The sequence below is a fragment of the Anguilla anguilla genome, chromosome 15 (genome assembly GCF_013347855.1).
Source record: "Anguilla anguilla isolate fAngAng1 chromosome 15, fAngAng1.pri, whole genome shotgun sequence".
NCBI lineage: Eukaryota > Metazoa > Chordata > Actinopteri > Anguilliformes > Anguillidae > Anguilla > Anguilla anguilla.
Genome location: NC_049215.1, coordinates 5,338,482 through 5,364,257, shown reverse-complemented (window position 1 = coordinate 5,364,257; position 25,776 = coordinate 5,338,482). Strand labels below are relative to the sequence as shown.

At 48.1% G+C, this 25,776-nt stretch overlaps 2 protein-coding genes across 7 annotated transcripts in view; one reads left to right on the top strand and one right to left on the bottom strand.

Moving 5' to 3' along the window:
* Positions 1 to 182: 182 nt before the first annotated feature.
* On the top strand, positions 183 to 12,084 carry dnajb2 (DnaJ heat shock protein family (Hsp40) member B2). 5 transcript variants are annotated; one of them, XM_035393058.1, is made up of 11 exons: positions 196 to 567; positions 2,803 to 2,893; positions 4,543 to 4,652; positions 4,954 to 5,007; positions 5,187 to 5,300; positions 5,432 to 5,533; positions 6,146 to 6,275; positions 6,389 to 6,459; positions 8,138 to 8,419; positions 11,174 to 11,224; positions 11,842 to 12,084. In XM_035393058.1, exons 2-10 carry the CDS (start codon positions 2,829 to 2,831, stop codon positions 11,200 to 11,202), a joined length of 957 nt encoding a protein of 318 aa, XP_035248949.1. In that variant the 5' UTR covers positions 196 to 567; positions 2,803 to 2,828; the 3' UTR covers positions 11,203 to 11,224; positions 11,842 to 12,084. The 5 variants fall into 5 exon arrangements, with proteins under 5 accessions (XP_035248948.1, XP_035248945.1, XP_035248947.1 ...); XM_035393059.1 differs by having other exon boundaries at positions 199 to 567; positions 5,435 to 5,533; XM_035393054.1 differs by lacking the exons at positions 11,174 to 11,224; positions 11,842 to 12,084 and having other exon boundaries at positions 190 to 567; positions 8,138 to 10,562.
* Positions 12,085 to 13,128: 1,044 nt separating this feature from the next.
* The window catches only part of LOC118214064 (receptor-type tyrosine-protein phosphatase-like N), a 40,937-nt gene continuing 28,289 nt past the window's right edge, over positions 13,129 to 25,776 (bottom strand). For both annotated transcript variants that reach the window (XM_035393537.1, XM_035393539.1), the window contains exons 12-22: positions 24,622 to 24,831; positions 23,002 to 23,229; positions 19,015 to 19,162; positions 18,779 to 18,852; positions 17,729 to 17,806; positions 17,341 to 17,460; positions 17,075 to 17,241; positions 16,165 to 16,218; positions 15,920 to 15,984; positions 14,892 to 14,965; positions 13,129 to 14,566 (exon numbers count right to left, since the gene is read on the bottom strand). In XM_035393537.1, coding sequence (XP_035249428.1) covers positions 14,495 to 14,566; positions 14,892 to 14,965; positions 15,920 to 15,984; positions 16,165 to 16,218; positions 17,075 to 17,241; positions 17,341 to 17,460; positions 17,729 to 17,806; positions 18,779 to 18,852; positions 19,015 to 19,162; positions 23,002 to 23,229; positions 24,622 to 24,831 — 1,290 coding nt within the window. In that variant the 3' untranslated portion in view covers positions 13,129 to 14,494. The remainder of the gene's footprint in view (positions 14,567 to 14,891; positions 14,966 to 15,919; positions 15,985 to 16,164; positions 16,219 to 17,074; positions 17,242 to 17,340; positions 17,461 to 17,728; positions 17,807 to 18,778; positions 18,853 to 19,014; positions 19,163 to 23,001; positions 23,230 to 24,621; positions 24,832 to 25,776) is intronic.

Sequence of the window (25,776 nt, the reverse complement as noted above, 5' to 3'; positions counted from 1 at the left end):
TGACGCAGTCAGTGCTTTCAATTTTAGGCTGTACCCAACACTCACAAGTATGCTGCCTGTTCGTCTCATCGTGCCTTCGTTTGAACTCTAACGTGCGACAAGCGACACTATTGCCCAATGAACATTTGATGTTGACGCACTGTAACACGATCAGCCAATCGGCGTAGTTGCTAATCTTAGCGAAATCAGAGGCGGAGTCGGTGACGATTCAAAACACTGACACGAATTATCCCTGGTATATTCTGGGTGCTCCGTTTTTTTTCTGGACGTTTCGGCTCAGCTGTCTGTGACGCAGGGCTAAGAGCCGAACCAGGAATAAAGGCATACGGGTACGGACATTTAGGTGTGGGAAAGCCGTGACAAGTTATGTGCCTCAGTCGGCCAACAAGACGGACATTGAGGGACGTATAGCCCGGAATTACACCGCGGTGTACCTTAGAGGAGTTATACACTCGTTCGTATCAATTCTCACGCAGAGCATTCCAGCGACTTTCCAAAATACTTTGCTCCCGTTTTAAGACTGCGAGGAGACTCTGCATCTGCTTGCTGAATATACTTCCAAAAAAGGTAACATCTACGGTAACAAGCTATTAACATTTAGGCTACTATGTAATGTAACTGACTAACCTAGGTAGCTAACAGCCAGATATCAGCTTGTTTCTTTATATGCAACTGTCATTTTGCCTTCGTGCTATATCAGTTAATTTTGGAAAGGCTTCGGCTTTTGACACTGTTCTGCTAAATATTCCAGCGGTTGGCAAATAACCGTCATTTAAAGGCTAGGGGGTTTTGTGCTTGCTTTCATTGGGCGTCTGTGTGTTCTCTGAGGCCGCAGCTGTTAGGAGCCATAACGACAAAACAAACCGTGGAGTCTGAGCTGGAAATAACATCACAATGTGTCCGGTTTCCAGAGAACTCCAGACTTGTGTAGACTCACAGCCAGGCTGGGGGGGAATACCAGCCGACTGTCATCCGTAATGAAACCCCCTTTGGTCAGCTGGTATCGGAATACAAATGTCGCGACTCGGGAGCGCAGTAAAGACCAACATGAGTTAAAATTTATTTAACGGTGTACGACTCCTCGGTCACGTTACCTGCTAATAACTATAATGTCTAAATCGATTACTGCTTAGCAAGGGACGCAGCTTCAAAACTGAGTGGTTAATGCAGTTGTCAATATGATTCTGGCGACTTCGGGGGGTGTAGATTGTATCTCCAAGGGCACCTGTGGTTTAAAGAAATCGCTGTATGTGTCTGAATGGCCCCATCTATTATGTGCTTACTGGCTGTATTTTGCCTTCAATTGGTTGGTTCGGATGGATCAAAACACCACAATTAGGCTCCCAAAGAAGTTAGTACGTTTGGGAGTACCAAATTTGACAATCTAGGCTACTACTGGGCAACACTCAGTTCTTTGTAAGCACTTGCAGCAATGACAGCTCAGGTATGTCTATATGAACTTTGCCGATATAGATTTGAACTCCAGGCATGACTTGTTGGCCTCTCTCAGAAGTGGCTTCAGTCAAACTACTGTCTCAAATAGGCCAAATCTGTGAAGTGCTCAAGTTAATCTCTGAACAGTTGAACTTGATGAGCCCATGAGCTCCACTACTCTGCCCTTGGTGTAGCTAGCCTCTTATTTCAGACAGTTGTCCTTCTCATATGATCTGGTTCCTCAGTTTGGTAGGGCAGCCTGATATTGGTAGTGTCTTGGTTGTGCCGTATTTTTTCCATTTTGTTACAATGGACGTAAAACAGCGTTCCTAAAATGGTTTGAGGTTTTGCAGATCTTTTAATAACCAGCGTTTTGCTTTCTAACAACTTAGTCTTGAAGTTACACCGGCAGTTCCAGTGTGGCTGATGAGATCTGCTGTTTCAAATGCCAGACCTCACAAATGTAGTGAAATTTCTTCTTCTGCAAGCATTCAGCTGAACACAAATGGATTCATAATCAACATGGGTGAACCTCATAACATATTACGTGTGATCTTAAGAAAATGGAATACACCTGGCCAAATTTCAATTGTTAATACAAAGGGGATGTATACTGATCAATTAAGGAATTTTCGGGTTTTTATTCTGTGCTACCATCTGTGCTATCTTTTACAGTACATGGAGGGGGGGGGGGGGGGGGTGTGTGGGATTTGGTGACATAAGCCAATGGACTACATCTGAGATCTGGACAAAGGACACCCTAAAACTCTTTTCTCTGTTTGTGCTCTCACAAGTACATCAATACAAAATGATCATTCAAATTTTGCACCATTAGACATAGGCTTCTGAAATTGGAATTTGTGATCTGCTGTATCACACACACACACACACACACATTTTCTCACAAACTATGGTTCAGAAATTACTTACAGAAAAACAGCCAACTGGGAACATACAAAATGAAATTAATCACTCTAACAATTTATCACAATATTTCATGAACATGAAGAGCTGGACCTCTCTTACATAAGAGTCTTGCATAATAATTATCAAAGGTCGACACAACAATGTGCGGCATTATGAATCATTTTTTCCTCCTTTTGAACTGCCTCTCATCAACATTTTTTTCCCTTTCTGTTTAGTATGAATAAACTTGTATCACATGGATCTTGCATGTTTTCCTGTGGTAGGAATTAGAAAACACAGGCTTATTAATATAAAAAAACATAAAAAAAGACATTGCTGAATATCTGAATTCCTTGTGTGTATGGTGTAGGCACTGCAGTATTAGGGAAAGCATCAGATCCAGGGTGGCAGCGTTTAAAAGCAGCAGACGGCTGTAACACCAAAGCTGTGTATTTCCGCCAGGGGCAGCAAGGGTGAGGGGGGAAGACATGGTGGATTACTATGACGTTCTGGGAGTGTCGCGAAACGCCTCCTCAGAAGACATCAAAAAGGCGTAAGTAACCAGGTGGCCCTCCAAGCTCAGTGGCGCTCAATACCTAGACTTAGAGGTCTCTTGGTTTGGTACACTGTGGTACTTGGTGTACTTGGTATTATGAGGGAAGAAATTTTCATACTGTACATCAGTGGTTCTGGGTCCTGGGGACCACAATCTATGCTGGTTGTTTTTAAAGCCAATCTTTTGCTCAGTTTAAGGTTGTTGAACACGTGTTTAAGTTCTTTCTTCATTTTTCCTTAAAGATATTTAACACAATGCAGGTTTGGTGCATTATGATTTGCTTTGTCTATGACCTTCTTCATTATCTACCAAATGTTTTGTGGTCAGGTGTTCACACTTTCACCAGTTAGGATTCACCTCAGGCTTTCATTTGATCAGTTAGTTTTTTAAACCCGTTTTTATGTAATCATTCACAATGTAGCTGAATATGCACAATGGGAATATTCTACTTTTATTCTTCCTGGCATGCATAGCTATTTCTGACAATAAGCTGCATACGAGAGTAAATAATCCCTCAAAAGATGAAATTCTGGGATTGCAGTTGTGCTTGGAGCGAAAACTAGCAAACACAGGGGTCCCCAGTAAGGGGTTTGAGACAGAAGTGGGTAACCTGGCTTCAAAGAGTAAAAAGACTGACCATGTATTTGCTCCACCACCATGCACTAAACCAGCTGATTCTAATTAGCATAACTCTTCACCATGGTAGGAGAACTAATTATTGTAATCAGCTGGTTTAGTGCATGTTGGTGGCGCAAATACATGGTCAGTCTTTTTACTCTTTGAAGCCGGGTTACCCACCTCTGGTTTGAGAACCACTGCTGTTGTGGTCTTCAACTTGTCATTGATCAGTGTATAGCTTCACTAGGCATTTATATCCTCCTCAAATTATGATTGCAAACAAAGTCTTACAGTACTTGTAGCCTTCTCACCAGCAGTTGTTATACTTCTGTAACACACAATTACAGGGGTCCAGCATGACAATATATGTCATTGAAGAATATTTTTAGTTGCAACTGCTTTTTGTAATATTGCAATATCATCATAATATTTCATTAAAACAAAGTAACATATTTGAATAAATTGTTTAAAATGAGCACAGAGTGGGGTTTATTCTGTACAGGTCACCGCGCATGCCTGGATAGGTTGTTTGCAAATGCTGCTGTGTCCTCCACTGGTGTCCTATAGAGGCACGCATGATTAGTTTCTCAGTTTTTGAGGAACTTTAGCAGTGCTGTGTTGCTGTACCCTCTGGAGGATGAATGTCTGATGAATGGATGAATGCATGAAGACTAAAGGAGTGGAGATATACAGCGAAATCACACCACTGAAAAGGTTTAATGATTAGTCGATGCTTGTATTACATTCGTTTGACTTTTGCAAAGTATTGAAAGATTCTGCCACTGACAAGGTCATGAAGAGCAGGGTCAGGCTCACAGTTGAAAGTCCAGGACAGGTCAGATTAGAAAGACATAAGAGGGCAGCCGAGTCTGTAACAGTCTGTAACTGAAGCTTGCTGGGCTTGTCACAGCCACCTGAATACACCCAGCCCAGTCTGTGTGACTGAATTAGCCTGCTGCGTGTGATGCAGGTGTAACGCCAGACGCTTCTGTGTGCGTGCACGCTTGCGTGTGTGTGCTCTTATAAAGGTACAGGAAGCTAGCCCTGCAGTGGCACCCAGACAAGAACCCGGACAACAAGGAGGAGGCAGAGAGGAAGTTCAAGGAGATAGCTGAGGCCTATGAAGTTCTGTCTGACAGTAAGCACTCACTAACACTTATGAACTCTATTATTATGAATGCTGTTTAACTGTGAATCAGGTTTAGAAACACATGAACCCACTGTATGCACAGCTGGGCATAAGCTTTGGGGTAAGGCAAGGTTTAAGCAGCAGTGCCCAACCTGGGATTTTGAGTCAGCAGATTGACTACCAAGTGGGAACAAGCCCAGGAACCCCAAAACCAGGAAACAATAAATGTAATACAAAGTGGTTATAAATCATAATTTTGCTTTAGTTTTCTGAAGATCAAATGCTGTGCTTACCTCTCTCTCTCTCTCAGCAAGCAAGCGAGAAGCGTATGATCACTTTGGCAAGGATGGCGTGCCCAGTTCAGGTGGGTAAAGCAGACAGACTCCCCATTGCACACATTTAAGAACCCACAACAGACCCATTAAAGAAAGTGTGTAGTATTTCGTGACACTGCTGATTGTAAAGATGATAAATATTTTTTGCACATTTGTTTTCTCCGGTCTTACCCCATGTCTCTCTCTCTCTCCTTCTCCTCACCCACAGGCTCCAGTGGATCCTCCAGCCCAGATTTCCCAGGATTCACCTTCACATTCCGCAGCCCGGACGAGGTCTTCCGGGAGTTCTTCGGGGGCCAGGATCCGTTTGCCAGCTTCTTCGGTGAGACTGCAAGGCCGGAGCCAGGCATGGCCAAACAGAACACAGAACTCAGTGCTTTATTTCTATGGTTTCCTGTGAATTCTCGTTCCCTCCGCCTGTCCTAACCCTAAACCCCGCCCCCCCGTGCTCAGCAGACGACTTCCCTTTTGGCGGGATGCATGGCGGGTTCCACGGGCAATCTGGCGCCTCGCGGCTCGGACCCAGCCGCTTCTTCTCCTTCCCGTCGGCCGGAGGTGCGTTCCTCCCTGTCAACGGTCACGCCCGTTCTTGCCCTTGGAGGCCGCAGAATGTTACGGTTTTGTTGCCGCGCAGCACTTAACGGAACGATTAAAGCCGCAAACACAGCTCATTAACCTGGTCTCTCGGGTACAACTGGCTGCTGGTTTTATGGCGAAAACAAAAACAAACCACCCCTGCAGCTCTCCAAGTGCAAAAAGTGAATACTGCTGCATAACAGAATTCAGTTGCAAGTTATAGAACTCTCACCTGAACGCAAACCGAATCAACAACTCGGACCATTCCCAAACTCCTTTGCGTGTGGTTTGGTAAGAGCTTCCTGTACAAGCAGAAATACCTTGACAGCTTTGAAAAAATTTTTTAAATTACAATCCTGTTGCAGGAAGACAACCTGTCCTCATTTCCAAATTTGTTCCCAAGAATCATCAAATATCTCCACCATACTGGCAGTTAGATGCTTTGACATGTTTGCCTAACAGGTTACCACACACAGGAAGACAAAGGCAACATAGCAGTAACCCCTAAACTTGCAAGTAAAGTTTCTGATAGTAATAAAAGCCTAAACTAAACTAAACAATCCCTCTCTTGCTCTCTCTTGTCCATCTCAGTGGACTTCACCACCTTCTCCTCCTCCTCCATGGGGGGACTGGACAGGGGGATGGGTGGAGGGATGGGGAACTTCAAGTCCGTCTCCACATCCACACGTATCATCAACGGGAAACGTACCACCACCAAAAAGTCAGTTTCTGATTTATGGCTACGTTAATAGACACAACACTGATGATGACAATGATAAGAATGACAACGCTAACCATAGCGATAGTGGTGATAACTTTTTTTTCTTTTTTAAGAATCCGAGAGAATGGTCAGGAGAGAACAGAGATTGAAGAGGACGGGGTCTTGAAGACCATCCTGATTAATGGTAAGATTTCCCTTATACACACTTATACTCTTCCTAACATCCACCTGCTAATCCAGACCATCACATTCCCTGGCTGTATGCTAGTGGCCCAAAGAGACTGTTCCAGTCAGCAGGCTTGTTGCCATCTCATGCAAGAGTGACCCCTCAGGTCAAAGGGGCAACTGCAGGCTGCCTGCATGCTATTGGCACATCAGTGACAAGAACGCTCTTAAGTCACTCTTTGCTTAACTTGTAGGCTACTGTTTATTTAACAGAACATAGACTATACACAGGTCCTGTGTCACCCCGCAGCCACAGGTACACGCAGTGTTCAAAGCCTGAATCCATTGGTCCCAGCTATCGGGCCAATTTTACATTTTGACAGAAAACATTTAACGAAAATATAATATATATTTTAAAGGGGCTTCAACCAAATCCCTTTAAATGACCGGTCACCGAAAGAAACACATTCACTAAAAACGTTTAAATATATCGATAGCTGCATGAAACTCAACACTCAGTTCCCCGTCTTTCCGTAATTATTTATTCATATGAAACATTTCATAATCTAGAGTTTACAACTAGACAACGTTTATCTCAGAAATCTTTTTTTGAAATAGCGACCCAGCCACCGGTACGTGGGAGATACGATGGGGACAGGCAAAAAACTTTCTACTTGGTTAGCCAGGCAGTTGACATACAAATAAGAAAATAAATTTGTTTACTAATCAACAGAGCATATAATATTCTCGGCAAATAAAAAGTAGATAAATCCGGTCAAAGCTGACACTGGTCCGATATATCGTAAGAGCCGTGATTCTTGCGACAGTCGTTTCATATTTCACCAAACGTTATACTAGTCAAATGAATTACCGTAGCCTGCTAAAGTCGTTTGCTAGTCAGATAGCGAACATACCTTGATATCAGTGTACTGATGAATACATAGCATTCCTATTAACAGACAAATAACCATTCGTTCAAGTTAACATAATTATTCTTACATAAAAAAATCACATTTATGTGAAAACCATACCTATAGTTACTAACCTTTCAAGCTTTTGCAACGGTCGGTGACAGTTCAAAATGTTCCACCGGAGTTCACTTGAAGTTCAGATTTGTTTCGGAGGAACAAACCACCACTGCCTAAATTAAGGGGCGGTTTTTAATAATAAAGTAGACTATTACAGTTGGGAGAAAAAACGTAATGTGCATTTGGTACAAAACAGTATTGGGACATGAGGCTATTGGTTTATAAAAATCAATTTTGCTTTTTAAAAATAATGCTGCATCCCGTCATGGCAAAAATACTCTCCCGAGGCAATGACTGGACAACCAACTCATGTGCCTGCGTAGTGAAATGATATGGTTGCTACCACCATGGAAACCAATGTTGTAAAGTTATTTTATTTATTGATTCTTGATTGATTGTAATGATTGAAATTAAGAAGTTCCAGCTTTGTGAGAGGCCAGCAGTAGTGTGCTTCTGATAATTTAGAAATCGTTATAACAGAACATTGCAGCCTAAGTAAATAAAGTATATTGACCTTCTCAGCAATACGGTAAGCAATTGCATATTTATGCTGGGTGTTCCAAGTGTAGGTTATAAGTCTGAGGGTTTTTAAAACATGTATTTTAGAAGATGAGTTCACTGTGAACGTGCTATGCAGGGTCCTGTTTACGTGTTTGTTTCCTGTTGGAGGTGTTGAGGATGAAATGGCCCTCGCATTGGAGCTGAGTCGTCGGGAGCTACCGAGCCAGACGGCGACGCAGCAGCCTGTCCGACAGGAGAGCTACCTGCTGGAGCAGCCCGGCCTCAGCTCCCGCGGCCAGGCACAGCGGTCCTTCAGCTCCGCCCCTTTCTACAACTGCCCCGATGGGAGCGAGGACGAGGAGGAGGATGAAGACCTGCAGATGGCCCTGGCCTGCAGCCTCTCAGAGCTGGAGGCCCAGCAGCGCGCAGCGGCTGCCGATGTGATCACAGGTGCTGGGGGCGTGGCCACAGAGCAGGGGGGCAGGGCCAGGGAGCCAGGGGGCGTAGAGGGGGGTAGAGGCGGGACGGTAGTCAGGGAGCAGCCCAGAGCAGCAGAGGAGAGGACGGGGGTGACACACCACAGGACTCGGGAGGAGGGGAGGCCCGTGGGGAAAGCGGAGGAGAATAGCGCCCTGGAGCCTACAGCGCCCCCACTGGATGGGAGGAGGGATTCCAACGGGAACATCAAAAAGAAAAAGAAGTACAGATGCCTGATGTGCTGAGCAGCACTGTTCCCAGATCAGTGGGGGGACGGGGGGGGGACGGGGGGTGTGCATGTCCTTTTCAGTGTGTCTTCTTCTCCTAGCATGGAACTGACAGTGGCCTTCACACTGCTGAAGTTAGTATAGTGTCTTGGCTGCAAGTAAAAGCATTGTGCCTCTCGTGCAGCCACTTTTTCTCGTGGTAGAGGAAAAGTTCCGCTGTAGAGCTGGTCATTTCTACGGGTGAGAGCTGGTAATATCGTAACTAACCGAGTGACGGGCTCACTGAATGTTTCATAGTGATTTTGAACTGTTGTGTCAGTATTGTATTGGCTGGATGCACAAGGCCTTCCCATACCTCAGAAGAAATGACAAGTCTGCCTTTTCCTAGAGTGACCACCAACACTGAATGCCAAACAATTCCTGCTGGCCTTTTCTCCAGCCTCTTTGCGTAATTATCCCACTTGTTTATGAAAGAAATGACTTACCATAGTACAATTACCCAATGAAATTTGGGGAAACCGCAGCACAGACCCGATGGCCTGGGAATGTTAAGTTAAGAGAGTAGGGCTCGCCCACTTCCTGCCTTTTAGCAGCTAACTGGTCATTTACTTCCTGTTTCCTACATCCTGTGAATGTTTCAGTGGACAAGGCAAGGGTGCCTGCCCTGAGGTGAGCACTCTACCTGTCCGCCTGTGTCCCTGGTCTACTCAGCGCCCTGGGCTTTCAGTTTCTCAGATTTACTTTATGAGGCCCGTTATGGTGGGAGAGGAATTTCTGATTGAGGAGGGATACCAAGATATCTCCCAAAATAATTAAGAATTGTAAATAATTTTTGTGAGTGGACATGTTATGCATTTTTCTTTTTTGCATAGCTTTACTTCCTTTTGGTGGCTTTTTTTTAAGGTACCTTAAACCTTCCCCTAGTGTTAATTTTTACAGCATATCTCTTAGGAGACAAACCAACATGTTTTGATATACAGCCCTCGAACAATAATTTGTGATGGGAATATGTGCAATTGAATAGTTTTTAAGAGAGGGGGAAAAGAATGAATGTTAACTGCTATAATTATATGATATAACGCTATAATCAAGCTCCTGTATATGAGATGAGAACAAGAATGTACAAAATTGTCTGTTGTTTAGTGCCTTGGTGGGGACGGCCATCCGATTAGCAGCTGTGTCAAGCTTCCTTACCCAAGCTGTGGCGGGATAAAACCAACAGAATTCAGATTCGCTGCTAATGTGATAGTCTGCTTTGTGCTGACAATGTGAAAGCGCAAGTTGACCTGTTTTTAAAGCGATGTTTAAAAAAAATATTTTGTGCTTGGCAGCATTGTCAGTGAGTGTAAGTCATTGTGTAATATCCAGCACAGCGCCGGCGCATGATGGGATTGAGGAAGACTGCTTGTATTTACAAATTTGACATTTCAGCGGATATCCTCTGCCGTTTCATCACTGAAATGATTTATCTTTGCTTCTAAAAACTGACAGAACCATTGAAACAACATCGAATAGCAATAGGAGGACATTTTTTTTTTAAATCAGTGAATATTTCATGCAGCAATAAAACAGAATACGTTCACATGCGTGAACAGCACAATTACTCTTTGCTGTTCCCCTAACTGCAGAGGACTGCCGCTGTACACGCGCTCTACCCCACACCCTACTACAGAGTATTACTGCACATTAACTCCTCCACTGCCACTGCACCCTTAATGAGAGCTGTGCTCACGGACTACACAGGGAAACTGCATTTCCTACTGTTAACTGTTTTTATATTTAAAAGAAGAAAAAAAAAAAAAAAAATGCTGTTGTAACTGCTGATTATTTCTTTGTGACTGCCAGTTAAACACGCAAAAAACAATAAAACGACGAGAAAGTTAAAGCAACACGAGTACATGCACTCTTCTTACGACCGAATCGAGCGTAACCACGCCAACGAGCGCCTGTCAGGGCGGGGTCTGTCTGAGGGAGGGAGGGCAGGTGTAGCAGGGATGAGACTGAGAGGTGTATTGGGACTGGAGGGGTGTAATGGTTGCATAGGCATGTTAGAGGCAGGTGGTGTAATGGAGTTGGCGTCTGTAAAGCAGGTGGAGAGGTGGAAATCAGGCGAACCTTTGATGTGGGGGCGGGGCTGTGAAACGCACCTTTTTCCCTCACGGCGTCCTTTGTGTGAACTCGGCAGCGTTAGATCGCACGCCGGCGAGCCTCCCATCCCATCGCTGCTGCCGCTCTGCTCGGCCTCATCAGCCACAAGAGTCCTCTCCCGGGTCACCCACGCCCCGGGTCACCCACGCCCGCCTCCCCCGAGCTGGGCTGACCGGGCTGGTCCCTCGTCCCTCTCTCTCCCGCGCTCTCCCCCCGCGTGCGCTCTCATCCTAACCCAGCCGTAGTCCTCTCCCGCCATCTTGTGTGACAGAGCCTCCCCCCCCCCCCCCCCCACCCCCGTCCCGTTTCATCTCCTGCCGGCCTCAACTCTCTCACTCTCCTGCTCTTTCAGACTCCGACTTCCAGGCTTTCACTGGCTGACTGGCCACTGCAGCCCCTCCAGGTAACGTTCGGTCTGCCAATCACACGGCCGCGTGTGGAACCGCACCTCCCTGTCCCCTCCTGTGACCCTCAGCCATATCTGCCCCTTGTGTGCGTGTGTGTGTGTGTGTGTGTATGTGTGTGTGTGTGTGTGTGTGTGTGTGTGTGTGTGTGTGTGTGTGTGTGTGTCTCTGTGAGCCGCCTCAGGGACAGGACACAGATTAATATATTAAGGAAAATACAGAAATGCAGGAAGATACTCAGTTTAAAAAGGGTGTGTGTGTATATACAATAGGGGTTGTTTATGGTAGCTATATTAATGAAGTTACTCAGTAGCTACATTTATGAAGTTAATCAAGGGTATAACAACGACCTGCACTTCTTGTCACAAGTAGAACTGCATCTTGTCTGCAGCACACTTGATTAACTCAGTTTCGCCACTGCTCTCCTTTCTGCACCAAATCAGAGTGTGTGTGTGCAGTTCTGTCACATCCCCGTGTCATTGGCTGTTCTGCAGTCACATGGCCCTGGTGTGCTGTGCAACAGTGCGGGCATGATGGGAAGGTTTGAGGAAGGGGAGGGGAGGGGAGGGGGAGGGGTGTGAGCTAACTGATTCCCTGTCCGTTTTGCTCTCAACAGGCAGAGGCTTCCAGTGCGCTCTCGTTCTCTCTCGGCCGCCCCTCTCCTACTGACCCGCACTTTTCAAAGTTTTATTTGGAAAAAAAAAAGACGAGAAGGAGAAAGCAGTGTGCAGATGTTCGAGCGTACAAGCTGAGAGCAAGACCGGATTCCTGCTTATATACTGATCTGTAATCTTGCTTTACCGAAATAACTGGAAATAACATGGAAGACTGAACAAATATAGTTGTGTTTTATAAAGAAGTGTGTTTAGCCTCTGTGTTCTGGTGTGCAGACAAGAAAGGGAAGAAGAAAGCCACTGCTACCGTGAATCATAGCAGTGTTTTGTGAAAGCGACCCAAACGCAAGAGTGATTACCTCATTGTACACGTGATTAGAAGCACTGGTTGTCAAAATGTGGGTTGGGACCTACGGCCGGGTGCCAAGAGTTTTAACTTAGTGGCAAAAATGCATTATTTACATCATATCTCTTTCCAACAGTCAGTTAATACACTGCACTAGAGACACACGCAGAGCACCATTTATCCGCAGTTGCTAATCGCCATGTTTTACGTTCCGTTTTTAACATTTCCACAACACACTGTACACAGGATCAGATCTGTGAACTATGCGATTAAAAGGGAGGGCTTCAAGAGCCTGCAGTTATTTGTCAGACAGAATCTTATGACGCCAACCTGTCCAAGTGATTTCAAGGTTCATTTTTTTGCGGGTACTCACCTATGCTGAGCATGTGCAGTACTACCTCCAGCTCTACTTACTGTAATAACCACCCACCGCCTAATCTGGGTTCCACAGAGCCCAGTGTATGTCTGAGAGGGAGCACAGGTTAGCCAGTCATTGCCCCCCCCCCCCCACAGGAAACCTGGAGACTGAGAGCTGGAGCATACAGTAAGCGCAGTGTAGGGAGCATACAGTAGCAGTGCTGCATTTGCTCGATGCGGAAAACATAAAAAACACGCACATCCAAAACCTCAGAAAGCAAACCTCTTTGAAAGGTGTCCGAACAGGGCAGTGAACCGAATAAGGATGAGTCTCGGTGCCGTATTTGCTCCCCAGTGCAATGAATTTATTAATAGCACCAAACAAGACCGATGCCTTGAGCCTTTGTGGTTCCCCATCGGAATAATGAACAGCCACAATGGCCGGATGGCCTTTCTCTGGGGAGCAGTGCGGACTCATCACTGTCACCCAGAGTGCTCAGCATCCTGTGGACGACGGCTGTGCGAACGTAGTGACCAGGTCGAGGCAGGCCAGGCACGTAAACAAAGGGCACACAGACCCCCGCACTGCAGTTGCACCACTTCACAAACTTTATTCATCACAAAGTTAGAAAAGATAATATTATTTTTCCATATAGTATTACTTCTCTGTTTTTTTTGTCATTTTATCTTTGACTTGTCTATGACAGATACAAGGAATGCTACAGAGTAATCACTCACTATAACGAGTGGGGAGGGTTGCTGTATCTAAGGAAAAGAGAGGAGGAACTTCCTACAGTATAAGACACACCCCCCATCAGTACCCTTGGGGGCGGGATTTGTGAAACTTCCCAGACAACAGCTCTGAACACATTCATAAGTGTGAGTAGGCTCCGATTGAGATGACACCACTCCCACTTTTAAAGTATATATACATATGTGTAGTAGGGCGAAATACATTTTAAAACAGTATGATTGTTAAAAAAGAATATAGAGGTAAAGAGTGTGTATATGAATGTATAACACTTTCATGACACTAACAGAGGTACTCTGACAAGAATGTTTACCTGAAGGAAGGAGTGAGCTAGAATACCAATAATGAAAAAAGACAAGCAGTCCAGCCACTGACTGCCCCCATCCCCAAGATAGGAGCTTATCCCAGTCACATGAGGAATTATCAGACTTAAAAGCAAAGGTAACGTGAGATCTGTGCTGACTCTCGTAAGGTTCCGTGGACCAGAGAGTTCAAGGGAGGTAAACGGTCAAACAATTATTTTGGAACCTTTCACCACTGCCAACTGGAAGATGTCCCTGAAGCAGCTGTTGAACTCTGGTCCTAGGGGACCAGTATTCCTATGGGCCAAAATTAGATACATCACTTAAGTCATTAATTAGGTTACACAGAAGGGTTCATTAATGTTGACCGAGTTGTTAACCCATGAGAACAGGGTCCATGAATTACCCTGACACCCACTGGAGAAAGAAAAATGACTATTTTAATTTTCCGTTGCCTTTTCTCACAAGTTGGAATGCCCATTTATACCTGTAGGCCCGTCCCATTGCTGGAACATCCTTTCAGCGCTGTCTTAGCTGCACACGTTAGCGTATCACTTTACAGTCTGCAACAAGGGACTGAGCGAATTACACATTGCAGCACAGGACTCCCAAGTCAGTCACCACTGGCCCGGCCTGAAACAGGGCACAGTGCTGTACTACCATCAAGAGCCTCAGCCAGCTACACCATCGGGGAGCCCTGTGCTATTTATCTCAGAGCTGAGACAGTGGGGACACGCGGCTTCGTGTTCAGATAATTCCCCTTGTGACCACTTGTGGATCAAAGTGGAGGGACAAGAACAGGGCTGTGAGGAAGAGGAAGACCACGACGAAGAGGAGGAAGGATGTGAGGAAGAGGAAAAAGCAGTGATGAAGGCTGCACGCCGGGCATGAGGCACAGCTCACTGGGGCAGGGCTTTCAGGATGGCGTTGACCTCCTCTGCCACGGCCGTCAGAGCAAACTCAAACTGGTCCTGCAGGGGGAGGGGGAGACGGCTCACATAAACATGCGAACACACAAAGTCACACGCTCACAAGTATGTGTGCGAATGCACACAGACACAGACACAGACACACACACACACACACACAGACAGACAGACACACGCACACACACACACACGAGCGGAAGCAAACACACGCATACACACGAGCGGAAGCAAACACACATACGCAGGCACACACACACGCACACACGCATACACACACACACGCACACGCACACACGCATACACACACACACACACACACGCAGGTTTTCCCTGCCCCTGCTCTGTGGCGCTGTGGATGATGCTGTACCTTGGTGCCCACCATGCCCGGTCTCTGGTCACGAATGTGCTCCAGGGTTGCTGCAATGTCGATCTCCTTTACCCCTAAGGCATCCACATAGACACGCGTTAGTATCACACACACACACACACACACACACATACACACATACACAGCTCCTAATGCATCCACATAGACACGTGTTAGTATCTCTCACACACACACACACACACACACATACACAGCTCCTAATGCATCCACATAGACACATGTGTAAGTATAACACACAGATATACACATCTACTACTACATCTACGCAAACCACACATGTAAGTACTTGCATACACATGCGCATGCGCACACACACACACACACACACGTCTCTCAAAACACATACACAGATATTTTTCACAAAACATGGTTAAAAACTACATATTGCATAAATAATCTTTGATTAAGACTTCAGAGGAACAAGACAGACATTTCTGTATTCAAGCCATCCTCAGCAACACTTCCCCTGCTGTAATGTATAATAAAAAGGGCACATAACGCAAAATAAAGTAGTTTGAATTTAAAAACTCTGGTAGAGCAGTTCTTAGTCTAGTCTGTCCTCCCTTCTAAGTGTCAAGGATGACTTCTTACTGATTGTTTTCTTTGCAACATCCAGTAAGAACTGAACAGCTCCAATGAAGTAATATTGTCTCATTCAATTAAAATCTATTAATCCAGATTATATGGGCCTTTGTTTATAATTACTTGGGGAATTCTCAGAAAACTGGAAAAAAAAATCTGTTGAACTAATAAATGCAGTCAAACTATCAACTGTATCTACTGAGGTGGCATGCAGATTATAAGCAATTCTTTGGTTAGCATAGGCTAACCAAATCACTGGCCTCTCCAATGTCGTCCGACAGCTGTGGCACTACTGCACATATTAATTATGTTGAATTATGTATTTCAGGTACAGTATTTCCTACACAGTAATCCACACTGGACCATATGCTAAGTGCATGTAATGAAATGTAATGTAGTGCAGGTGGCAGGTGGTTGATGTTCACCTTTGGCCATGCGATTGAGAACCATGTCTATCAGGATGTAGGTCCCAGTCCGCCCTGTGCCATCACTGCATCAGACAGAAAACACAACCCATTATCTGTGCACAGCACAACACTTTACTGGCCAGAGTAGCTGCCAATGACCGCCTACAGCTATTTCAACACTGAACAAAATGTACTATCTGCTTTTTTCCAGAGACTTTGCTGTCACCATGTGGAAAATGCATATATTGCAGTTATCAGTTTACCTGCAGTGAACAATGATAGGGCAGGACCGTCCTCTGTAGCACTTGTTTACCTTCCTGGGGAGAGGCAGAATAAAGATGGAAGGAATGGAAGAAAGGGGGGAGAGGGTGAAGAGGCAGGGGGAGAGTCAAATTGAGACAGGGAATAAAGAGGCAGAGAAAGACAGAAATATCCGTCATGTGATGTGATCAGGAAATGACATCACTCATATGGGCGGCATTATTAACCAGCACATGATTAGTATTGCAGTTTACTGTGAACTGTGTACGCGAGCTGTGTGTTACTCTGCACAGGCGAAAGGCAGAGGTCCAGGGGAGAGGAGGAAGTGCACCCTGAGAGATAAGAGGGCAGAGGGCAGGCTTAGCTGAAGCTGTGATTGGGTGCATGTTTAAATGGGGGAGGAATATTTGATAGACAGGCAGCATCACCCAGTCCTACAGAGGGGGAGGGGTGAGGGCGATGGGCCATCCGGCCAGCGTCCCTCCCGCTGCAGTCACATCTGCCAATGATCATTTTTGTGACTATGCAACTGGACCCAGAACACTAGCTGCAAATCGCAAAAATGACACTGACACATGTGCAAAGCCCACGACCCTTACAGACCTCCATGCCAAAGAGAGAGAGAGAGCAAGAGACAAACAGAGAGAGAAAGAACAAGAAAGAGAAAGACAGACAGAGAGAGAGAGAGAGAAAGAGAGGAGGACGAGAAAGACAGGCAGAGAAACAAAGGCAGGCAGAGGAAAAGAACTGAAAAGAAAGGGATGCATAAAGGGTAAAGACTGAGAAAGTGTTTGTGTGTGTGTGTGTGTGTGCACGTGCGTGCATGTATGTTAGTACACACAGTCCTCAGTGTTTTCATGTGAATTCAGTACACAAGGTGTCCTGTAGGACAGAGACGGTATCTTGCAGTACCTCCTGAAGTCCAGCAGAGGGCGTGTGGAGGTGGGGATGCCATGGGCCGGCCAGCTCAGGAAGTGGAACTGCGTCAGCGTGCGCGTTTCCTGCGTCTGCACGTTCTTCAGGTAGAAACTGCGCACCAGGAAGTCATTGCACCAGATGTGCTCCGACACCAGGTTTACCTGAGATACGTGTCACATTGTTAAACACACACGTGCACAAAGCACACACACACACACTATACACACACATCTACACACACACCCACAGCAGACACTCACCTCATAAACGTGGTATAGGGAGGACCCCTCATCAGGCCAGTAGCGATCGCACTGCTTCTGTCCGTCCTCAACGAGAGCCGTCATCATCACTATGACTGTGCAGCCACTCTCCCACACCATCTGCAATACAGCATCAGTATCACTGCAACACACCAGCACTGCACCGCGCACGCAAACACATCTGCAACACACACTAACTATGACTGCGCACACCACCTGCACCATCGACCACTATTACTGTACACATACACACAAGCACCATCTGCAATGCACAATGACAAAATGTGCACACACAAACACACTACATATTGTGTAACACACCATAATCAGCCGCGCGCACACACACACGACATGTACAAGGCACAAGCACTCACAGTGTGAAACGTACTTGCCAGAAGTCAGCGATAGTGTGGGACAGGGGTCCTTGGGTGGCGATGTAAGCTGGCATTCGAGGATCGTGCTCAATCTGGGGACACAGTGAGGTTTCAGGTCAAAGGTCACAAACATCACAAAGAATCTTCTCGTATCTCCTTCAGGGGGCAGGGCAATGTCTCATTGGTCACTGTAACCGTGCGATTATTAACGAGGAAATGGACTCACACTCATGAGGGCATACTCATGCCACAGCGCTTACAGCCAGGATGAAAAAAACATCCCTGGCTAAATAAGAGAATGCGGAGTCAACAGCACTGCCTACTAAGATGCTAACAGTGATGTAGCCAATGGAATAGCTTACTAAGATGCTAACAGTGATGTAGCCAATGGAATAGCTTACTAAGATGCTAACAGTGATGTAGCCAATGGAATAGCTTACTAAGATGCTAACAGTGATGTAGCCAATGGAATAGCTTACTAAGAGGCTAACAGTGATGTAGCCAATGGAATAGCTTACTGAGATGCTAACAGTGATGTAGCCAATGGAATAGCTTACTAAGATGCTAACAGTGATGTAGCCAATGGAATAGCTTACTAAGATGCTAACAGTGATGTAGCCTATGGAATAGCTTACTAAAATGCTAACAGTGATGTAGCCTATGGAATAGCTTACTAAGATGCTAACAGTGATGTAGCCTATGGAATAGCTTACTAAGATGCTAACAGTGATGTAGCCTATGGAATAGCTTACTAAGAGGCTAACAGTGATGTAGCCTATGGAATAGCTTACTAAGAGACTAACAGTGATATAGCCTATGGAATAGCTTACTAAGATGCTAACAGTGATGTAGCCTATGGAATAGCTTACTAAGATGCTAACAGTGATGTAGCCTATGGAATAGGTTATTAAGATGCTAACAGTGATGTAGCCAATGGAATAGCTTACTAAGAGACTAACAGTGATGTAACCAATGGAATAGCTTACTAAGATGCTAACAGTGATGTAACCAATGGAATAGCTTACTAAGATGCTAACAGTGATGTAACCAATGGAATAGCTTACTAAGATGCTGGCATTGATGTAGTCGGCCCTGGAAGTGTTAATCTCCGGCTTCAGTTTCACCCGAGAGTGGTCATCTGCAATAAAACAAGAAAAATACTCATATGTCACAATGAATGAAAAGACAATGAAATTGGACCAAAGGAAAGTATGCAAACTGGGCAGACAAAGAGCGAAGACGAAAAGACGGAACAGAAGAAGAGGCAGAAGTGGCAGCGATGGGGGCAGGGGCAGCTCACAGGGTACAGACTGAGGGTTGCGGTTCTTCTTGGTGTTGCCCTGGCTCTGGGCGGCCGTGGTGGAGCTGGGCTCGGCCTGGTAGGAGCACAAGGCCTCCCACTCATGAGCCAGCCGGTCCTTATTCTGCAGGTGATCCTCCATGTAGGCCTGGGGAACGGAACACTGCGTTAACCTCCAGCTCAGACCCCGCCATGCCTACTGCAGCACAGACACACTCACCTCACACAGCCATGCCCTACTGCAGCACAGACACACTCACCTCACACCACCATGCCCTACTGCAGCACAGACACACTCACCTCACACAGCCATGCCCTACTGCAGCACAGACACACTCACCTCACACCACCATGCCCTACTGCAGCACAGACACACTCACCTCACACAGCCATGCCTACTGCAGCACAGACACACTCACCTCACACAGCCATGCCCTACTGCAGCACAGACACACTCACCTCACACCACCATGCCCTACTGCAGCACAGACACACTCACCTCACACAGCCATGCCCTACTGCAGCACAGACACACTCACCTCACACCACCATGCCCTACTGCAGCACAGACACACTCACCTCACACAGCCATAGCCTACTGCAGCACAGACACACTCACCTCACACAGCCATGCCTACTGCAGCACAGACACACTCACCTCACACCACCATGCCCTACTGCAGCACAGACACACTCACCTCACACAGCCATGCCCTACTGCAGCACAGACACACTCATCTCACCCCACCATGCCTACTGCAGCACAGACACACTCACCTCACACCACCATGCCCTACTGCAGCACAGACACACTCACCTCACCCCACCATGCCTACTGCAGCACAGACACACTCACCTCACACCACCATGCCCTACTGCAGCACAGACACACTCACCTCACCCCACCATGCCTACTGCAGCACAGACACACTCACCTCACACAGCCATGCCCTACTGCAGCACAGACACACTCACCTCACACAGCCATGCCCTACTGCAGCACAGACACACTCACCTCACACAGCCATGCCTACTGCAGCACAGACACACTCACCTCACACAGCCATGCCCTACTGCAGCACAGACACACTCACCTCACACCACCATGCCCTACTGCAGCACAGACACACTCACCTCACACCACCATGCCTACTGCAGCACAGACACACTCACCTCACACAGCCATAGCCTACTGCAGCACAGACACACTCACCTCACACCACCATGCCCTACTGCAGCACAGACACACTCACCTCACACAGCCATGCCTACTGCAGCACAGACACACTCACCTCACACCACCATGCCCTACTGCAGCACAGACACACTCACCTCACACCATGCCCTACTGCAGCACAGACACACTCACCTCACACCATGCCTACTGCAGCACAGACACACTCACCTCACACCACCATGCCTACTGCAGCACAGACACACTCACCTCACACCATCATGCCCTACTGCAGCACAGACACACTCACCTCACACCATGCCCTACTGCAGCACAGACACACTCACCTCACACCATGCCTACTGCAGCACAGACACACTCACCTCACACCATGCCCTACTGCAGCACAGACACACTCACCTCACACCATGCCCTACTGCAGCACAGACACACTCACCTCACACCATGCCTACTGCAGCACAGACACACTCACCTCACACCATCATGCCCTACTGCAGCACAGACACACTCACCTCACACCATGCCCTACTGCAGCACAGACACACTCACCTCACACAGCCATGCCTACTGCAGCACAGACACACTCACCTCACACCACCATGCCCTACTGCAGCACAGACACACTCACCTCACACCATCATGCCCTACTGCAGCACAGACACACTCACCTCACACAGCCATGCCTACTGCAGCACAGACACACTCACCTCACACAGCCATGCCCTACTGCAGCACAGACACACTCACCTCACACAGCCATGCCTACTGCAGCACAGACACACTCACCTCACACAGCCATGCCTACTGCAGCACAGACACACTCACCTCACACCACCATGCCTACTGCAGCACAGACACACTCACCACACACTCACCTCACACAGCCATGCCTACTGCAGCACAGACACACTCACCTCACACAGCCATGCCTACTGCAGCACAGACACACTCACCTCACACAGCCATGCCTACTGCAGCACAGACACACTCACCTCACACAGCCATAGCCTACTGCAGCACAGACACACTCACCTCACACCACCATGCCCTACTGCAGCACAGACACACTCACCTCACACCACCATGCCTACTGCAGCACAGACACACTCACCTCACACAGCCATGCCTACTGCAGCACAGACACACTCACCTCACACAGCCATGCCCTACTGCAGCACAGACACACTCACCTCACACCACCATGCCCTACTGCAGCACAGACACACTCACCTCACACAGCCATAGCCTACTGCAGCACCGACACACTCACCTCACACAGCCATGCCCTACTGCAGCACAGACACACTCACCTCACACAGCCATGCCCTACTGCAGCACAGACACACTCACCTCACACCACCATGCCCTACTGCAGCACAGACACACTCACCTCACACAGCCATGCCTACCGCAGCACAGACACTCACCTCACACAGCCATGCCCTACTGCAGCACAGACACACTCACCTCGCACAGCCACGCCTACTGCAGCACAGACACACTCACCTCACACAGCCATGCCCTACTGCAGCACAGACACACTCACCTCACACAGCCATGCCTACTGCAGCACAGACACACTCACCTCACACAGCCATGCCTACTGCAGCACAGACACACTCACCTCACACCACCATGCCCTACTGCAGCACCGACACACTCATCTCACACAGCCATACCTACTGCAGCACAGACACACTCATCTCACACAGCCATGCCCTACTGCAGCACAGACACACTCACCTCACACAGCCATAGCCTACTGCAGCACAGACACACTCACCTCACACCACCATGCCTACTGCAGCACAGACACACTCACCTCACACAGCCATGCCTACCGCAGCACAGACACACTCACCTCACATAGCCATAGCCTACTGCAGCACAGACACACTCACCTCACACAGCCATGCCTACCGCAGCACAGACACACTCACCTCACACAGCCATAGCCTACTGCAGCACAGACACACTCACCTCACACAGCCATGCCCTACTGCAGCACAGACACTCACCTCACACAGCCATAGCCTACTGCAGCACAGACACACTCACCTCACACAGCCATAGCCTACTGCAGCACAGACACAGTCACCTCACACCACCATGCCCTACTGCAGCACAGACACACTCACCTCACACCACCATGCCCTACTGCAGCACAGACACACTCACCTCACACAGCCATGCCTACTGCAGCACAGACACACTCACCTCACACCACCATGCCCTACTGCAGCACAGACACACTCACCTCACACGGCCATGCCTACTGCAGCACAGACACACTCACCTCACACAGCCATGCCTACTGCAGCACAGACACACTCACCTCACACCACCATGCCTACTGCAGCACAGACACACTCACCTCACACAGCCATGCCTACCGCAGCACAGACACACTCACCTCACACAGCCATGCCTACTGCAGCACAGACACACTCACCTCACACCACCATGCCCTACTGCAGCACAGACACACTCACCTCACACAGCCATGCCTACTGCAGCACAGACACACTCACCTCACACCACCATGCCTACTGCAGCACAGACACACTCACCTCACACAGCCATAGCCTACTGCAGCACAGACACACTCACCTCACACCACCATGCCTACTGCAGCACAGACACACTCACCTCACACAGCCATGCCTACTGTGGTACAGACACATCAACAGCATAAACTCCTTTCAGGCACCACCATGACCTACTGTGAGAATAATTCAAGTTTCCATTTAGTTTTCGATGAGAACGTGATTCGTAAAGTGAGGGACACTGACCAGGATCATGTGACCGGTGGAGATGTCCATGTTGGCCTGCGTCGGCTCCTCACACCAGGAGGGGGTGCTGCTGTGGGAGCTGGGACTGTGCTGGGGGCCGTCGCTGAACTGGGACGACACGCTGCTCACCCTGGACGTGTCTGCACCTCCCCCGCCCCTGGCCCCGCCCCCACCTCCCGCCTCCTGACGTCCAGATGACTTTGCTGCCATGTGCTGCCGACAAAGGTCCTGAGGCACGAAGAGCATGTTTCTGTAGGGAGTGTGTGTGTACCTGGTCCTCATAAAGCACGTCTCTGTCATGTGTGTGTGTACCTGGTCCTCATAAAGCACGTCTCCGTCATGTGTGTGTGTACCTGGTCCTCATAGAGCACATCTCTCTCAGGTTTGTGTACCTGGTCCTCATAGAGCACATCTCTCTCAGGTGTGTGTACCTGGTCCTCATAGAGCACGTCTCTCTCAGGTGTGTGTACCTGGTCCTCATAGAGCACATCTCTCTCAGGTGTGTGTACCTGGTCCTCATAGAGCACATCTCTCTCAGGTGTGTGTACCTGGTCCTCATAGAGCATGTCTCTCTCAGGTGTGTGTACCTGGTCCTCATAGAGCATGTCTCTGTAAGATGTGTGTGTACCTGGTCCTCATAGAGCACATCTCTCTCAGGTGTGTGTACCTGGTCCTCATAGAGCACATCTCTCTCAGGTGTGTGTACCTGGTCCTCATAGAGCACATCTCTCTCAGGTGTGTGTACCTGGTCCTCATAGAGCACACTCTCTCAGGTGTGTGTACCTGGTCCTCATAGAGCACATCTCTCTCAGGTGTGTGTGTACCTGGTCCTCATAGAGCATGTCTCTGTAAGATGTGTGTGTACCTGGTCCTCATAGAGCACATCTCTCTCAGGTGTGTGTACCTGGTCCTCATAGAGCACATCTCTCTCAGGTGTGTGTACCTGGTCCTCATAGAGCACATCTCTCTCAGGTGTGTGTACCTGGTCCTCATAGAGCACATCTCTCTCAGGTGTGTGTACCTGGTCCTCATAGAGCATGTCTCTGTAAGGAGTATGTGTACCTGGTCCTCATAGAGCACATCTCTCTCAGGTGTGTGTACCTGGTCCTCATAGAGCACATCTCTCTCAGGTGTGTGTACCTGGTCCTCATAGAGCACATCTCTCTCAGGTGTGTGTACCTGGTCCTCATAGAGCACATCTCTCTCAGGTGTGTGTGTACCTGGTCCTCATAGAGCACATCTCTCTCAGGTGTGTGTACCTGGTCCTCATAAAGCACGTCTCTGTCGTGTGTGTGTACCTGGTCCCCATAGGGCATGTCTCTGTAAGATGTGTGTGTACCTGGTCCTCGTAGGGAATGTGTCTGTCAGGTGTGTGTACCTGGTCCTCATAGAGCATGTCTCTGTCATGTGTGTGTGTACCTGGTCCCCATAGGGCATGTCTCTGTAAGATGTGTGTGTACCTGGTCCTCGTAGGGAATGTGTCTGTCAGGTGTGTGTACCTGGTCCTCATAGAGCATGTCTCTGTAAGATGTGTGTGTACCTGGTCCTCATAGAGCACGTCTCTCTCAGGTGTGTGTACCTGGTCCTCATAGAGCACGTCTCTCTCAGGTGTGTGTGTACCTGGTACTCGTAGGGCGTGTCGACGCCTCCCTCCGGCCCCAGCCCCAGCTTCCCAGCAGCCAGCAGGACGGCGTGGTGCCGCAGGCAGACGATGGTGAACGCGGCCACCAGGATTCCGCCCACGCAGGCCACGCCCACCAGCGTGAGGAACACCCGCCGAGAGCTGTCGCGAACTCGTGTGTGCTGGGGCAGCCCTCGCCCATTGCTCATCTGCGCGAGAGAGAGAGAGAGAGAGAGAGAGAGAGAGAGAGAGAGAGAGAGGTAGGAAGAGAGGAATTTGTCTGCTGAATGAAGCTCTCAGCCTCCGTGTAAACAGTCTGGGCTCAGAGCCACCATTACTGCTCAGTGACACGCGCCACCCTCATCTACCACAAATAATTAGCCATCCGCTGCCCCCACCTCCCCCTACCTACTTTTCTTAATTGCAGACATGTATACAATACTGGTACAAAGAGAACCCCCCCCCCCCCCCCACCATGGGTTAATGGGGACACCCCCCCCCCCCTCCCTCACTAATTGCTGTGACTATAAGTGTACAGACTCTGATTGTACACAGAACGAGATAGAGAGAGAGGGGGAGAGTGGGGAGGAGAACGACGCGACGCTCCCCCAGTCTGTTGATGTTGCCACGGTAACAGCGAGCTCACTGGGGACTCCGGAGGACTGGCGCTGGCGTGCGATCAGCTCGGCTCGGCGACCAGCGCGGAGTCCTCGCGCGTCCTCGCTGCATAATGACGTGTCGTGACGCGTCTCGTTTTGATTGCTGTAGACCTCAGGATCAGGCACCGAAAGTACATTCCCCAATTCTCCCTCTCACTCCCACTGCCATGGCAACAGCAACATGCTCCACATAATTCCAGACAGTCAAGAGGAGAGCTACTGTAGCATCGAGAGAGGAAGGGAAAGATAGTTTTTACTCAGAGGTATGATTTTTTGACACATTTTCATTATCCCTACCCCAATTTAAAGGGCTTGAAAAACTCAAATGGTCTATGTCTCTGGAGGGGGGGGAAGGACACACAGCACCATGAGCTGTGTGGTGTGTTACACTGGCACAGAGTCAGAAGAGGAGTGGGCATGGCTTCGGAGAGGAAGCAGAGCAGCAGCACTCATTACAGACGACAGCACAAAATGCATGACTGCCCCATGCTGCTT